Consider the following 17,825-nt stretch of genomic DNA (forward strand, 5'->3'; position numbering starts at 1 on the left):
GTTTAATTCTATATCCAGAGTAACTTTTCTCAAATCACAGATATCAAAGATTGTTTTACTAAGAGTAAAAGCTATTTGGAATTTTCCTCTTTTTGTATATTGTTCTGTTTCTCAGTGCCTCCCTGTTTAATATTATCTGTGAATTTAATTAGCAGACTGTTTACTTCCCTTTGTTAACTAATGTTACATAACACCACACCTAACATCAGTCCCTGCAGAAACCCTTAATGCCTCTCTCCAAATAAATATATCATTTTTAAAAAAATGTTCTTCAGTTTTTGACTTATGAAATTTCAAGTAGTACATTATCCATGTCAGGAAATTCAGGGACTTGGAAGAAAAGGAAAGAGAAACACAGAGGTAGAAATTGAGGGAGAAATTAGCAGAAAAAAATTAAACTGTAAAGACTATAAATGAAAGACGGAGAGGTCAAGGTGAGTAGAAAAAGAAAAAGGCAATCGAAAAAAATAAAGAGAGTAAAACATTTAGCCTTTTTTGGAAAAAATAAGTCACTGAAGACAGAAGACTGATTTAAGGGAGTACACAACGAATAATAAAGATCAAGGCCTAGATCCTTCCAATAAACAGAATGTGTAAAAAATTTGAAAATATCTCATCAGAAATGTGTGGTAATCTCTTTAGATGGAAAAGACAACAGTACTCTAAGACTGAATATAATGTTAAGACACTGGTATTAGGTTGCTATATACACAGAGTAGATCTCTCCCACTGGTTGAGCAACTGATGTCTAAAGATGTGAGCTGATCTAATCTAGTATTTTTTAAAAGAATGGAGACCTGTTCAAAGCAATTGACAAAGATGCCTAGCATTAGGTTAGGCAGTAGGTTAGACTACAAGTTGTGTCTGCAGTGTAGGAACTAGAAAATAGTATACATCGGTATGTGACTGGTGTTGGACTGCATTAAATATTGACCTTTAGATGCTAAAGAATTTCCAGAAAAGGGAATGGAAATGCAAATTAGTGAGCCTGACCTGGAATCTCAGGCAGAATACCTATGCTGTGTGTTAACCCAGAGCTAGTAGAGCCAGTCTAATGTCGTATGTTCAAAGGCTGATGATGGTGTTGCATATCTTTTTCTTGTTTAGCATACTATATTGCTTCTTAAACGTAAATGTGAAAATTTGGGGAATTCATTAAAACAAGAGTACTGCATTTTTCTGATTCAAGATGGTCTGCGGTGGGGATCTAAGAATTTGCATGTCTAACAGGTTCCTGGGATATTGCTGGTCTGAGATTATTATTGTGATTAGTAGTCCTCCACTCTCCCTACTAAGTTAAGAGGCAAGAAGAATGAAGGAGTCCTTAGGACATTCTTGTGGATTTGGCAACCAGGCTTACAGAAATAGACATTTCTAAAGGAAAACATCTTGTGTGCACCTTGCCACCTCCTTTAGTTTTCTTTCCCTTTTTCCCTTGGCCTCTGTTACACAGCCCCTTCCCATCCTCAATGTGCTTCTTGTGGGTTTGACTATTACCCTTAGCAGAGAAAATATTAATCTCAAAGATTAACGGTATTTAACGTGAGATTCCTCCTAGGAGAATGCAAAATAAAAGCAAAATATATGAATCCAAAAGGTCTAATCAGATACTGGAATTTCAAAAAAAAAAAAAAAATGGAAATGATTCCTCCACCTACCTTTATACATTTGTTGTTGAGTAGCTCAGCTGTGTCCCACCCTTTTGCGACCCCATGGATGTAACCGGCCAGGTTCTTCTATCCATGAGATGTTCATGTGCTCTTCCCTCCTCCCAAGCAAGAACACTGGAATAGGCTGCCATTTTCTTCTCCGGATTTTCCCCAACCAGTGATCGAACTTCCGTCTCTATCTTTGCAAGCGGATTCTTTACAGCTGACCTACCAGGGGAGCACACTTTTATACATATTCCACTATAAAAGACAAAACCCACTGTCTTTGGATATATAAAGGGTGAACTTTATTATCTTTGAGCATACATAATTGTAACTGACGCTTTGGCTCCTTCTTGACATTTGCCGGTTGAAACTGCTCTGTACATTCACACGTGTACCGTGGAGTGTGCCCTGCCGTGTTTTGTGAGAAAAAAGTGCATTTGATTAGCGTTGTCTGGGGCACATTTCCTCTCCACACCTTATTATACCCAACAGACCTGCAATGGCAAAGGTAGTGTATATGGGCGTGGAAAAAGGGAAAATAAAGAAAAAAAGAATACAGGGAGAGTCGGAGAGGACAACAAAATGCGTACAGTGACAGAAATCCGACTCACAACCGATTCTACTAAAATTCTTAGCCCTCCCCATATGTCTCCCTTGTTATCCATTTCGTTCTCTTCTTAGAACCTATTTTTAAAATTTTCATTTTATTTTTTCAGCTTGAAATAGTCATATAGTCATTTATATAATGAAAAGAGAACGTAACACTAACAGGGCCCTCTCGGACTTCCAGGCAGGTACCCCTCCCACCGCCACCCCCGCGGGCCTCGGCCGTCGGGTTTCTGCGACGCCGACTACGGCGTCCGCTCTACTGGTCGGGAAGCGAAGAACTGGCTTCGCCCCATCTTCCTTTCTCTTTCCCTCCCTCGTCCTCCCTCTTCAAGAACCCATCCTCGTCGCTCAGATTTTTTTACCGCGCTGAGCGGCCGCGTGCTGGGAACCCACTCCTCCCCTCCGCCGCCTAACGCGCCTCTCAGACAAAGCCCAGTCAGGCTTGCGCGCGCCACCTGCCACACCGACCGGCGAGGCGGCCGCGCCGCCACGCGCTCCCCGACCGGCTCGGGACGGCGAGCGCGGCCGCGCCGCCTCGTGCTCCCCTCGGCTCGGGACGGCGAACGCAGCCGCACACCGCGCATCCCCGCCGCTTCCTTCCCTCCAGTCTTCCTTTCTCTAGTCCAGGCCCAGCGCGCCCCTCCCCACCCCAACTCGCCGCCTCCGCGCGGGGAGTGCGCCTGCGCAGAAGCTGCCCTCTCGCCCCTCCTTCCCCGCCCTTCCTTCCCTCCGCCCCTCCTCCCGTGCCCCGCCTTCCTTTCTCTCGTCGATGTCACTTAGCGCTCCAGGTTGCGAGCCTTTCGGTTGATTTCCCCGCTACCCCGCCCCCTTCCTCTTTTTCTCCCCACCCCTCCCGCCTCAGCCCGGTGGAGGATGAGGCGGCTGCAGTGGCCCCAGCCCCTGCAGCGGCAGCGGTGGTGGTTGCGGTGGGGGTGGCCGGAATTGGGGTGGTGAAGAAGCGGTGGCGGCGGCGGCGGCGGCTGAGGGAGCAGCAGCCGCCTCAAGCCGCTTCCCCCCCCACCTCGCTTCCCTTCCTCTTTAGTGCAGCCAGGAAGTTTTTCGCTTCTGTGCATGTGTGTGTGTGTGAGTGTGTGCGCGCGCGCGAGTGTGGGTGTGGAAGGTGAAGGTTTGGGCGGCGTTTGTGCAGGCGTTGGGGTTTTTTTGCCCACTTCTCTTCCCGTAACCCGGGGAGCTCCCGAGCCTGGGCTGTGGCCCGGAGAGGGGGCGCGGCGGCGGCGGGCTTTCTCCTTTTGTTGTTGTTTCCTCCGCCCGGGGAGCTGAAGAGGGGACGCGCCTGGGTGGGGCGGCTCGGAGCCCGGGCCTGGTGGCCCCTGGGGGCTCCCGGGCGGGCTGGGTAGGGCCGCATAGAGCGGGCTTCAACATGATGGCGGCCGAGGCCGGCAGTGAGGAGGGCGGCCCGGTCACCGCCGGGGCAGCGGGAGGCGGCGCGGCCGCGGCCTCGGGTGCCTACCCGGCGGCGTGTCGGGTGAAGATCCCCGCGGCCCTTCCCGTGACCGCCGCCGCCCCCTTTCCTGGGCTGGCGGAGGCCGGCGTGGCCGCGACTTTGGGTGGCGGAGCCGCTGTGGGGTCAGGCTTCCTGGGTCCTGGGTCTGTGGCGGGGGCTCCGGGGGGACCCGGACTGTCAGCCGGAGGCGCTGCCGCCGGCGTGGCTGGTGTCGCCGCCGCCGCCGGACCGGGCGGGGAGATGGCTGTCGCCAAGGGGACCACTTCGTTGCCCGCTGATACCTTCGGGGCCGGCGGCGGATTCCCCCCTCTGCCGCCGCCGCCTCCTCAATTACCCCCTTTGGGCGCTGGCCTGGGAACAGTGGACGAAGGTGACTCTCTGGATGGACCAGAATACGAGGAGGAAGAGGTGGCCATCCCGCTGACCGCTCCTCCGACTAACCAGTAAGTCAAGACCGGCGTTTTGGGGGAAACTGACTCCTTGGAAAGAAATAGGAAAAACAAGTCTCGTTCTTTTCAGTTGTGACTCGTAGTGCTTTCAGCTGTGACTCGTTCAGAAAAACTTTTGAAGCTCAAGGTTCCGTGCGTACGGATTTAATTTGATCACTCATCTTCCCTACAGGCACACTCCCTGGCGTCTTGGTATATTTATTGCTCCTCTGGGAAGATGTAAAGTTTTCAAGATGGGAAGCATGGGAAAATGTGTATTCAGGGAGAACCGGATATGGTTCTGTCCCTTGCAGATTGAGGTGGTGTCCTGGGATTCAGCTGAGCTTGCAGCTACTGAGGCAGTTGTGGTCTGTATTAACCTGGTTGCGTTCCCTGTTGAAGCTAGACGATTAGTGAGAAGCTTTGAATATTTGAATGAGTATCGTGCTAGTATTGTTTGAAACATGCCTTGGTCAGATCGCTTTGTTTTTGTTGCCCTGCATTTCCCAGCTTTTGGCTGTTGAAAGCATTGCGATGCAGAAAAGTCTTTGGATTGCTTTTGAAAACGTGGGTCAGCGAGAAAGGAAAGTTCTGTTACTTACTGGTGTGGTTAAGGGCTTGTACTCCAACAATATTTAACGTGTGCAGTAGAATTCCCATTTACTAATACACTAGTATAATTCTTCTGTAAGTTGAAACTTTGTAAGTACAGTATTGAAGCGAACTAAAATTAATATTGTGCTTCCCTTCAACACCTTTTGTTGGTGGCAAATACAGTATTCTATTTGAAAATTAATCTTGACAATCTTCTGCAGAATATACAGGACAAATGTATATGTAGTACCTTCCCCCTTGTTCTCTTCATAAGTGAATCTAGGTTTGGATCTTGAGAGGAACATGTTGATGGGCAGTAGGCAAAACTTGTTTTATAGATCCCTTATATCTGTCGTAATTGTCCTTTAGAATTTTGATAACCTTGGTGAAGTATCAGAGGAAGAAAGATTTGATTCCTGTGTTGACAATCACTCTAGACAGTTGAAGGTGTTTTTTGTGTCTGTGTGTGTTTTTTTCTTTTCTTTTTTTGGATAAGCTTCTTTAGAAGATTTAGAAAGGACTTAACAAATTAGGACATTTTTGACTTAAGGCTACATACATCTTTTGATGGAAAAGTAAAGTTAATTTTATTTATGTCAGCCATGGATATGTTTTATTCCTTTTATATTTTATGTTTTATTCCTTTTATATTGTTCACCATGAGTTCAATTTTTGTCTAATTTCAGCTTATCATTTCTTATCTACATATTGCAGACTTTTCTGAAGGTGTTCTGAAAGTATTAAAAATTCAAAATTTACAGCACTGTTTACACATCTTCAAGCCTTTTTTCAAAACTACTTAAGTATTAAGGGCCCTGTGGTTATGATAAAGTCCAGCTTTTCATAATGAAAGAATATAGTCTTATGCTAGTTCTTAACTAAATTGAATTAGGCATGTTTAGTGTGTTGCAGTTCTAAGGTTTTTTAAAAATAGAATTTATTTGGTAGAGCAGTTTTAGGTTCACCACAGAAATGAGCAGAAAACAGTGTTCCAATTAAATTTTTAATAAATATAAATGAGAACCTAAGAAAAATTATATTTGTGAGCAGTCCATTGTGAGATTTTCATCATTTGTGTTTGGGAATAAAAATATTTGTGTGACTGTGTATATGAGAATTGTTCATGTTCTAAAAAGTATCCTCCATTTCAGTATATTTTTTAAAAGTTGCCACCAAGAAGTACAAATTTCCCTCTTTTCTTTATCTTAGATATCAACCTAGACTCACTGGAGACAATACAGTGTAGTGGTTAAGTGTGCAAATTCTGAAGTTAGACAAGTTGGGTTGGAATCCTGACTCTGCTACTTACTAGCTGTGTGATCTTGCAAAGGTCAGTTTCCCCATCTGTAAAATGGGGTAATAGTGGTATCTCCCTCATATGATACTTCTTAAGATTAATGAGAAATCCCTGAATGTATTCAGCATAGTGACTGATACGTAGTAAGTGTTTAGTAAATTAGCTCAAATAATACATAATTTTATCATCATTAAATTGCTTACCAATTCTATAGGAGCTCCCATACTAATAGTTATTTGAGAGAATGTTTTGAATTCCAAGGGCCTGTCTACCATGATTAATTACATCAAATTTTTAATTTTAACTTTATAAAGACTTTCAGCAGGTGAAGCACATTTAGAGATGGAATTCAAGTGTTTTCTAATTTCCTAATTTTGAATAAAGGGAAAAGCCTTAGAGACTTGGTTAAATAATGTCAAATCTTTCATAAAAGTATTGAAGAAATTTTTTTGGCTAAATTAATATATGATTACCAGTGACTGGTCACTTTAGTTATTGATTACATGATATTAAGGAGGTTCGAGTTCACAGTGGTTCGTTAGATAGACTAGGGTTCCCTAGTCACAGAGTTTCAATCATGTGTCCAGGTTGTTCAGTGATGTTGGTCACAAAAGAATCAAGTGACAATATGTAGATACACCAATGCAAATATAATAAAACTGTTAGTATTTTGTATCTTGTTTCTCTGTGTGCATGGTGAATCATTAGTCTCCAGTTTATTACTGAGCATTTTCATTGGTTTGGTTAAGGCCAGAAGTTTAAGTTTGTATAAATGTAACTATTACATTTATTTGAATACTCTTTTTTTTTGCAAAATTTAGGAAAAAATTTTTAAAAGAAAAATATTCTCTGCATATATTTTTTATGTAGAAAATGTCCTGTATCTAAAACAGCTAATAATTTTTTTTTTCGCAAGAGAGAAAAGTTAAAGGAGTTTTTCACTGATACTTCGTTTATTATAATAGAGCTTCTTTTCGTGGTCCTCCTCTTACTTTCTTCCTCAGAGGTGAGAGGTGACAGTAAGGTAGTATAGTTCCTTTAGTCCACCTTCTATTATGTATAGAGATTTTAAACTATGAGCCTGCAGTAGCAGGGGCCTCTTGGGCTGAATCCAGTTGACAGATACATATTACTTGCTCTTAGTGTATTTGGAGCATTGAGTGATTAGCTGCCACTTTTAAAAATAGGAAAACTTCATGTTTAAGAAGTCTTGATTTCTAGCATCACTTGAGAAATCACAGAACTTGGCTTCACCTGGTTGCTGTTAGTGCTTGAGAATAGTTTTCTCTAGCTGAGTAGTGATTGCCCCACTTAAGTTCTGAGCTCCACAGTTAACTGTGGTCTCCACCAGGCCTGCTTCACCTGTGATATTATTTGTGTGGCGTCTGGCTAACTAGATCTCACCCTGGATCTAAGATGCAAGTTTTCTCAAGCCTGAAGGTTGAAGAAAAAAGAAATAAGGAATACCTTTCATTTTCCTTAAAAATCATCGTACTGTTTCTACAAAAATATAAATCATTCTTAAGTCAAATAATTGTTAAATGTTAGTACTAAGACATGTAGAGTTCATTAACTTTGTCACTGATTGCATTGTAACTCTGGGTGGGTCATTATTTCTTAATAAAAGCAGGAGTGAGAATTTCAGAGATTAGGTATGGACAAAGTGACCGTAGAACCTGAACATAACCAGATATTTTTACTATATTATATGAGTAGGAGAGCAATGTAGTAGGGGCTTAACTTAAGAGATACAGCAATGAGTAAGATATTCCTTTTCTTCATGAGTCTCTCTTCCAAAAGAGTTTTCGATCTAGTAGAAAGTTAAGTGGGCTTCCCTCATAGCTCAGTTGGTAAAGAATCTGCCTGCAATGCAGGGGACCCCTGTTGGGTTCCTGGGTTGGGAATCGCCACTGGAGAAGGGAAAGGCTACCCGCTCCAGTGTTCTGGCCTGGAGAATTCCGTGGACTGTATGTGCCATAGGGTCGCAAAGAGTCGGACACTATTGAACAACTTTCACTTTCAGAAAACTAAGTACCTTTAAGTAGCTGAAGATAAATATCATGAGTAAAGTTTGAGCACATGGTCATGGGGGTTAAAATAATAAGATTTATATAATTAGGATCAGTAAGGTTTTAGAGGAAAAATAGCAGGTATGTTTTCAGTGCTGCTTAATTTATCCTGAACAGGAGGTAATTGATTCCTATGATTCCTTTGCCTAATGATTCTGTCAGGTAAAAATTACAAATTAATGAGTATAGTTTTTTGACCTTTAGTAAAGGTCCTCAGTTCAGTTGCTTAGTCATGTCTGCCTCTTTGCGACCGACCCCATGGACTGCAGCACGTGAGGCTTCCCCATCCATCATCAACTCTCGAAGCTTGCTCAAACTCATGTTCATCAAGTCGGTGATGCCATCCAGCCATCTCATCCTCTGTCATCCCCTTCTCCTCCTACCTTCAATCTTTCCCAGCATCAGGGTCTTTTTCAGTGGGTCAATTCTTCAAATCAGGTGGCCAGAGTGTTGGAGTTTCAGCTTCAGCATCAGTCCTTCCAAAGGAAAGGACTGATTTCCTTTAGGATGGACTGGTTGCATCTCCTTGCAGTCCAAGGGACTCTCAAGAGTCTTCTTCAACTCCATGGTTCAAAAGCATCAATTCTTTGGCAATCAGCTTTCTTTATAGTCCAACTCTCACATGCATGCCTGACTACTGGAAAAATCATAGCTTTGACTAGATGGACCTTTCTTGGTAAAGTAATGTCTCTGCTTTTTAATATGCTGTCTAGGTTGGTCATAGCTTTTGTTCCAAGAAATCTTAGTTATGTACCTGTGGTGTGGAGTAGATTGAAGGGGGTGCCTATAGTAACTGAGAATACACAGCACTGCTAAAGGCTTGAATCAGTCTGGATCATAGATTAGTCTCTCGGGAAACCAGGCAAATATTATTGACAGAGACAAAACAACAACAAAAATCCAACAGGGCTAAATTAGGAAGAAGGGGAAAATGAAGAGGTCTTTCAGTTGCTTTGTTCCCTGTTTACTAGCTGTTACAGAAACGAAAAATTGCCTTTAAGAGCAGCTCAGATACTCCAAAGAATACCTTAGTGGGGGCAAGTTGATGGAACTTAGAGTGTTATTGACCACTATTACTGTTGACATTTCTTGGTTGCCTACTACCTAATAGGAACTGCCCTAATTGATTTACTGGTGTTGTAGTTGTGTATTGCTTTGCTCCAGAACTTGGTTGCTAAAACATTTATTTGCTCTTAACTCTAAAATTTGGGCAAGACTTGATGGGGACTGCTCCATGTGTCACCTGTTGACTATAATGTCCAAGGTAGCTTTTTAACTTGTAGATCTGGTACTTCAGCTGGACATATGTGTGTGTGTCCGTGTCCCAAAACCCCACTCCCTGCCAAGTCTCTTCATTCCATTAGCTTGAACTTCTTCATAGCATGGCAGATGGTTTCCATAGGGAGTGTTCCAAGAGGACAAGATGTACCATGCCAATGCTGTGTTCTTCATGTTTGTTTATGTTCCAGTGGCCAGTGCTAATCATGTGACTCAATCACATTTAGTGTGGGAGTGGGTTATACAAGGGTACCAGTAACATCAACAGCCTATGATGTTAAATTCGTCCCTTCTTATCCATGGCTTGATTTTCCACCATCTCAGTTACTCTTGGTTGGTTTCTTGTGGGCATCAGAGTAACTGCCTACTGCATGTGTTATTCATCTATAAGTAAATATTAGATAATAGAGTGCTAGTAATTAGGGGAGGCATAGGAGAAAGCGCAAGTAGTTTTAAGTTTTTTTCCTTAAAAACCATGTAGGGTCTACATGGTAAATTGTCTTTCATCAAATGGTCCAATTATCCCAACAATATATTTTGCTTCTGACCACCATGATCTTAATTTTAAACCACAAATGTTGAATATGGATGTTGGTTATGGCTCATTGCTTGAATATGCAAATATATGTATGGTAGGTGTGTTTTTTGAAATCACCTGGAGTATATTTCTCTTCTGGGCTAAATAAAAAATAGTTATCAGGTAAAATTTACAAATAACTTTTCACTGTGTCTAACCACATCAGTGGGATTCAGATAAGGCTTTTAGGTATTTCAGTGATTACATGATTTTGTGAGTGAAACAGGGAACATTATGGGGGACAGAAAGAAATATAAAAGAATGTACAATTTAGCTGGACAATAAGGCATTAATGATATAGAAACAGGATGATAAAATTAACCTATTGACACATTGTACAAATATATTTTTCAAATTAGAGGATAGTTTTGGAAGAATTAAAGGGTGACTTTGAAATTTTATACTAATTCTCTTTTACTTAAGTTTTATAGAAAATTTGTTTAGCTTTTGTAGCATCAGTATATGATGTTATGGGGCTTGCCTGGTGGCTCAGTGGTAAAGAATCTGCTTGCCAATGCAGGAGACGTGGATTTGATCCCTGGGTCACAAAGATTCCCTGGAGAAGGAAATGACAACCCTCCCCAGTATTCTTGCCTGAGAAATCCCATGAACAGATAGAGGAGCCTGGTGGGCCACAGTCCATGGAGTTGAAAAGAGTCAGACATGTCTTAGTGATTAAACAACAACAACCTATGATGCTAAACTAGTCTCTCCTTATCCATGGCTTCATTTTCCACCATCTCAGTTACTCTTGGTTGATCATAGTCCCAAAATACCAAATGAAAATGTCCAAATATAGGCAAGTCATAGTTTAAGAAGTGTACACTTTTCATTGTACAAGAGACAGGGAGCAAGACCATCACCCCAAAAAAGAAATGCAAAAAAGCAAAATGGCTGTTCGAGGAGGCCTTACAAATAGCTCTGAAAAGAAGAGAAGCAAAAAGCAAAGGAGGAAAGGAAAGATATTCCCATTTGAAAGCAGAGTTCCAAAGAATAGCAAGGAGAGATAAGAAAGCCTTCCTCAGTGATCAGTGTAAAGAAATAGAGGAGAACAATAGAATAGGAAAGACTAGAGATCTCTTCAAGAAAATTAGAGATACCAAGGGAGCATTTCATGCAAAGATGGGCACAATTAAAGGACAGAAATGATATGGACCTAACAGAAGCAGAGGATATTAAGAAGAGGTGGCAAGAATACACAGAACTGTACAAAAAAGATCTTCATGATCCAGATAATCACGATGGTGTGATCACTCACCTAGAGCCAGACATCCTGGAATGTGAAGTCAAGTGGGCCTTAGGAAGCATCACTACTAACAAAGCTAGTGGAGGTGATGGAATTCAGTTGAGCTATTTCAAATCCTAAAAGATGATGCTGTGAAAGTGCTGCACTCGATGTGCCAGCAAATTAGGAAAACTCAGCAGTGGCCACAGGCCTGGAAAAGGTCAGTTTTCATTCCAGTCCCGAAGAAAGGCAATCCCAAAGAATGCTCAAACTACCACACAGTCGCACTCATCTCACATGCTAGTAAAGTAATGCTCAAAATTCTCCAAGCCAGGCTTTAGCAATACGTGAACCAAGAACTTCCATATATGCAGGCTGGTTTTACAAAAGGCAGAGGGACCAGAGTTCAAATTGCCAACATCCGCTGGCTCATCGAAAAAGCAACCAGAAAAACATCTATTTCTTTTTTATTGACTATGCCAAAGCCTTTGACTGTGTGGATCACAATAAACTGTAGAAAATTCTGAAAGAGATGGGAGTACCAGACCACCTGACCTGCCTCTTGAGAAACCTGTATGCAGGTCTGGAATCATCAGTTAGAACTGGACATTGAACAACAGACTGGTTCCAAATAGGAAAAAGAGTATGTCAAGGCTGTATATTGTCACCCTGCTTATTTAATTTATATGCAGAGTACATCATGAGAAATGCTGGGCTGGAAGAAGCACAAGCTGGAATCAAGATTCCTGGGAGAAATATCAATAACCTCAGATATGCAGATGACACCACCCTTATGGCAGAAAGTGAAGAGGAACTAAAAAGTGAAAGAGGAGAGTGAAAAAGTTGGCTTTTAAGCTCAACATTCAGAAAACTAAGATCATGGCATCCAGTCCCATCACTTCACGGCAAATAGATGGGGAAGCAGTGGAAACAGTGGCAGACTTTGAAAATCACTGCAGATGGTGACTGCAGACATGAAATTGAAAGATGCTTACTCCTAGAGAGGAAAGTATGACCAACCTAGACAGCATATTAAAAAGTGGAGACATTCCTTTGCCAACAAAGGTCTGTTTAGTGGAAGCTATGGTTTTTCCAGTAATCCTGTATGGATGTGACAGTTGGACTGTGAAGAAAGCTGAGTGCCGAAGAACTGATGCTTTTGAACTGTGGTGTTGGAGAAGAGTCTTGATAGTCCCTTGGACTGCAGGGACATCCAACCAGTCCATCCTAAAGGAAATCAGTCCTGAATATTCACTGAAAGGGCTGATGCTGAAGCTGAAACTCCAAAACTTTGGCCACCTGGTAAGAACTGACTCATTGGAAAAGACCCTGATGCTGGGAAAGATTGAAGGCAGGAGGAGGAGGGGACGACAGAGGATGAGATGGATGGATGGCATCAGTGACTCGATGGACTTGAGTTTGAGTGAACTGTGGGAGTTGGTGATGGACAGGGAGGCCTGGAGTGTTGCAGCCCATGGGGGTCACAAAGAGGCGGACATGACTGAGCAACTGAACTGACACTTTTTCAGAGCAGTGTGATGAAATCTTTCTCCATCCTGCCCAGATGTGAATCATACCTTTGTAATCATATCCAGTGTATCCTGCCTTCACTTGGTAGTTGTCTCTTGGTCTTCAGATCAAAACTCTTGCAGGATCACAGTTTTGTGTCAAGTAAGTCCTATTTTAATAATGCCCCCAAAGTGCAAGAGTAGTGATTTTGGCAATAGGGATGTGTCAAAAGAAGCTGAAAGTTTTCTTCTTAATAGGAAACAAAAGAAATCATATGCTGTGATTATGAAGATCTGTGGTAGGAGTGAATCTTCTGTCTGTGAAATTGTATAGGAAAAAGAAATTCATGATAGTTTTGCTGTTGAACCTTAAACTGCAAAAGTTACTACCAGTATGTTATAGGGCTTAGTTGAAATGCAAAAGGCGTTACCTTGTACAATAAGACATTGTGAGAGAGACTATATTCACATGACTTTATTACAGTATATCATATAGTTGTTCTGTTTTATTATTAATTATTGTTAAATTTAACATGGGTATCTGTATATGGGAAAAACAGAGTGTGTATGGGATTCCATACTAATTCAAGGTTTCAGGCATGCCTGAGAATCTTGGAATGTATCCCCTGAGGATAAGAGAACTACTGTGTAATCAGGAGAACGATATGCACAGATAAATAGCATTTTAGTGATAGAGGAAACTGTCACTGCCCAGTGTAGAAGCAGACTCCCGGCGGAGTGACTGGAGGTCACACAGCTAGGTAGTGGTTGGGAATCCATTTCCCATGACTTTTCAAATACGTTTATATTTGAGTAATAAAATGTTTAAAAATTTTCTGTGTGTCGGGAAGGAAGTGGAAAGGCAGAGGCCCATTATTGAGTAATCATTTACTATATTCTAGGTAGTTTACATAGGCTGTCTCATTTAATTTTCATAATTATATAGAGGGAATAGATATTATCCACATTTTTAGTGTTGAGAAAACTAATAGAACTGGATTTCCAATGCAGTTGTTACGCTTGTTCCTTTGTCTTACCCATTCTAGTACATATAAAATACACAGAAGTGTACCCACACGAAACTTAATATAATCTAGAACTGACTAATTGCTGGGTATAATGGACTGAATTATATCTCTCCAAAATTCATAGATTGAAGCCCGAACCCCCGTGTGACTGTAGAGTTAGGACATTTAAAGTGATAATTGAGGTTAAATGAGATCGTAAGGTGGGTCCATAACTCACTAGGACTGGTGTTCTTAGAAGAGGAGGAGACAAGGAGTGCACATGCGCAGAAAAAAGGCCATTTGAATTCACAGTGAGAAAGTGGCCGTCTCTTAGTCAAGGAGAGATACCTCACGAGAAACCAGCTCTACCTGTTGTGTGTGTTAGTAGCCTTTGGCTTGTGTCTGACTCTTTGCGAGTCCATGGACTGTAGCCTGTCCATGGGGTTTCCCGGGCAAGAACGCTGGAGTGGGTTGCGTTTCCTTCCCCAGGGGATCCTCCTGACCCAGGGACCAAAGGCATGCCTCTTGTGTCTCCTGCACTGCAGGCGGATTCTTTCCCCACTGAGCCATCAGGGGCTGTTGAAGTCTTAGTCTTGGATTCGGCCTCCAGAACTGCGAAAAAGTAAAACAGCTGTGTTGTTTAAGCCACCGAGTATATGGAGTTTTGTTATGGCATTGTGAACTGACCAATACACTGGGTAATCCTGCATCTTTAAAAATGACTTTGATTAATTTTGCAGCAGGTTAAATGCACATTTACTGCTTGAGAAATGGCCTTCATTCTTTTATTGCATTTTTTTTCACTGTAGGAAGGAAAAACTAGCTGCTTCTTTGTGAGTTAGTAACTTATATTTCCTCTTTTGGCTATAGTTGCGTTGAAAGATGGGAAACGTTTAAATGCATGTCTGATTATTGTAGTGCAAAAAGATCCTAGGTTTGGCCATGGGTGGTGGCTGTAGCGTATCTGTGAGTGAAACATTATTCCAGTAGATTTTCTGTATTCACTGTGTGAACATTGTAACATTGTTATTTGTCACATTCCTTTCTATTTTATCTGTCTCTAGCTAAGGGAAAGACCTAGAGATCTCTCAATTCTTTATAAAGTCTTCTTCGTAGGTAATAACTGTTCACAGTTATTAGTAGAACCAGAACCATATTTCTCTTTCATCCATGTCTATCTACCTAAATATTGATTAATCTCTCAGATTTTTCAAAGTAAACTTGAGGCAATTGTAGTGTCATATTTAGTTGTAAGAAATAATGCAGAGATGTTTCCTTCACCCATTTTTCCTCAGTGGCGGCATCTGGTGGTATCACAACTAGGAGTCAGTTTCAATTGATGGAGTTCACTTATCTTACTCAGATTTCACCAGTTCTACGTACAGTGTGTGTGTGTGTGGTATGCATTTAAATCTACAGAGTTTCATTACATGTATTCAGTTCAGTCGCGTCCGACTCTTTGCGACCCCCTGAACCGCAGCACGCCAGGCCTCCCTGTCCATCACCAACTCCCGGAGTCTACCCAAACTCGTGTCCATTGAGTTGGTGATGCCTTCCAACTGTCTCATCCTCTGTCATCCCCTTCTCCTCCTGCCCTCAATCTTTCCCAGCATCAGGGTCTTTCCAAATGAGTCAGCTCTTTGCATCAGGTGGCCAAAGTACTGGACTTTCAGCTTCAGCATCAGTCCTTCCAGTGAACACCCAGGACTAATCTCCTTAAGGATGGACTGGTTGGATCTCCTTGCAGTCCAAGGACTTGAGAGTCCTTGAGAGTCCAAGACTCTTCTCCAACACCACAGTTCAAAACCATCAATTCTTCGGGACTCAGCTTTCTTTATAGTTCAACTCTCACATCCATACATAACTACTGGAAAAACCATAGCCTTCACTAGACAGACCTTTGTTGACAAAGTAATGTCTCTGCTTTTTAATATGCTGTCTAGGTTGGTCATAACTTTCCTTTCTAGGAGTAAGCATCTTTTAACTTCATAGCTGCAGTCACCATCTGCAGTGATTTTGGAGCCCCCAGAAATAAAGTCTGCCACCATTTCCACTGCTTCCCCATCTATTTGCTGTGAAGTGATTGGGACTGGATGCCATGATCTTAGTTTTCTGAATGTTGAGCTTAAAAGCCAACTTTTTCACTCTCCTCTTTCACTTTCATCAAGACGCTCTTTAGTTCCTCTTCACTTTCTGCCATAAGGGTGGTGTCATCTGCATATCTGAGGTTATTGATATTTCTCCCAGGAATCCTGATTCCAGCTTGTGCTTCTTCCAGCCCAGCGTTTCTCATGATGTACTCTGCATATAAGTTAAATAAGCAGGATGACAATATACTTAACATACTCCTTTTCCTATTTAGAACCAGTCTATTGTTCCATGTCCAGGTCTAGCTGTTGCTTCCTGACCTGCATACAGGTTTCTCAAGAGGCAGGTCAGGTGGTCTGGTACTCCCATCTCCTTCAGAATTTTCCACAGTTTATTGTAATCCACACAGTTGAAGGCTTTGGCGTAGTCAATAAAGCAGAAATAGATGTTTTCCTGGAACTCATCACCAAAGTAAAGATTCAGAACAGTTTCATTACCACCAGGACCCATCGTGTTTTCCTTTTACAAACCCACCCCTTTTAATTTCTAACTCCCAGCAACTATTAATCTGTTCTTCATTTTGTCATTTCCAAAAGATTATATAAATGGAATTGTGTAGTATGTAATTTTTTGGAATAGTATTTATCACTGAACACAATTTCCTCAAAATTTATCCAAGTTGTTGCCTGTATCAATTCTTAGTTCCTTTTTGTCACTGAGTAGTATTCTGTGACATGAATGTGCTACAGTTTCTTAATCATTAACTCATCACAGAACATTTGGGTATTTCTGCTTTTGACTGTTACGAGAAAAAAAGCTGCTATGAGTGTTTGTTTTTGTGTGAACATAATTTTTCATTTTTTTTAGACTAATGTCCAAGAGTGCAACTACTGAATTGTGTGGTGATTGCGTATTGACTGTTATAAGAAACTGCATCTGTATTCAAGAGTAGCTGTGTTATTCTAATTCTCAACAGCGATACATGAGTGGTGTTGATTCCCTGTATCCTCTCTACTCACAGTTTTTAATTTAAGGTGTTCACATAGATGCCTAGTGATATCTCATTGTGGTTTTGATATGCATTTTCCCTAGTGATTGATGCTGAAAATCTTTTTATGTGCTAATTTGTCATCTGTTATCTTCCTGGGTGGAATGTCTGTTAATCTTTTGCCCCTTTTCCAATAGGATTGTTTGTTATGGAGTTTTCAGAATTTTTTATGTATTCTGAATATTAGTCCTTCATCTGATATGTGGTTTGGGAATGTTTTCTCTTATTCTGTAGTTTGTCTTTTTTTGACAAGTTCTTTCACAGAGCAAAAGTTTTTAATTTTAATGAAAATTTATTAATGTTCTTCTTTAAGGTTGCACTTTTAGAAGCAAGTCTAAGAACTCCTAGCCTGGGCTTCATAGATTTGATTGTTTCCAAGAGTTTTATAGTTTTATGTTTTATAGTTAAGTCCATGATCCATTCTGATTTCCTTTTTTAATGAAAGATATGGTTTAAACTGATGTTCATATTTTTGCTTCAGTTCAGTTCAGTCACTCAGTCGTGTCCTACTTTTTGTGACCCCATGGATTGCAGCACACCAGGCTTCCCTGGCCATCACCAACTCTCGGAGCTTGCTCAACTCGTGTTCGTTGAGTTGCTGATGCCATCCAACCATCTAATCCTCTGTTGTCCCCTTCTCCTCCTGCCTTCAGTCTTTCCCAGCATCAGGGTCTTTTCCAGTGAGTCAGTTCTTTGCATCAGGTGGCCAAAGTATTGGATCTTCGGCTTCAGCATCAGTCCTTCCAATGAATATTCTGGACTGATTTCCTTTAGGATGGACTGGTTGGATCTCCTTGCAGTCCAAGGGACTCTCAAGAGTCTTCTCCAATAACGTGGATCAAAAGCATCAGTTTTTTGGCACTCAGCTTTCTTTATGGTCCGTATCTCACACCCATACATGACTACTGGAAAAACCATAGCCTTGACTAGATGGACCTTTGTGGGCAAATTTATGTTTCTGCTTCTTAATATGCTGT

General features: G+C 41.7%; 1 protein-coding gene across 2 annotated transcripts in view; it reads left to right on the forward strand.

The window, feature by feature from the left end:
- The first annotated feature begins 3,006 nt into the window (after nt 1–3,006).
- The window catches only part of RASA1 (RAS p21 protein activator 1), a 110,332-nt gene continuing 95,513 nt past the window's right edge, over nt 3,007–17,825 (forward strand). Inside the window, exon 1 of one of the 2 annotated variants that reach the window (XM_070465781.1) lies at nt 3,007–4,172. In XM_070465781.1, the coding sequence (XP_070321882.1) occupies nt 3,646–4,172 (527 nt within the window). In that variant the 5' untranslated portion in view covers nt 3,007–3,645. The remainder of the gene's footprint in view (nt 4,173–17,825) is intronic. The other variant, XM_070465780.1, reaches the window with a different exon arrangement.

This window comes from Odocoileus virginianus, chromosome 3 (assembly GCF_023699985.2).
Source record: "Odocoileus virginianus isolate 20LAN1187 ecotype Illinois chromosome 3, Ovbor_1.2, whole genome shotgun sequence".
NCBI lineage: Eukaryota > Metazoa > Chordata > Mammalia > Artiodactyla > Cervidae > Odocoileus > Odocoileus virginianus.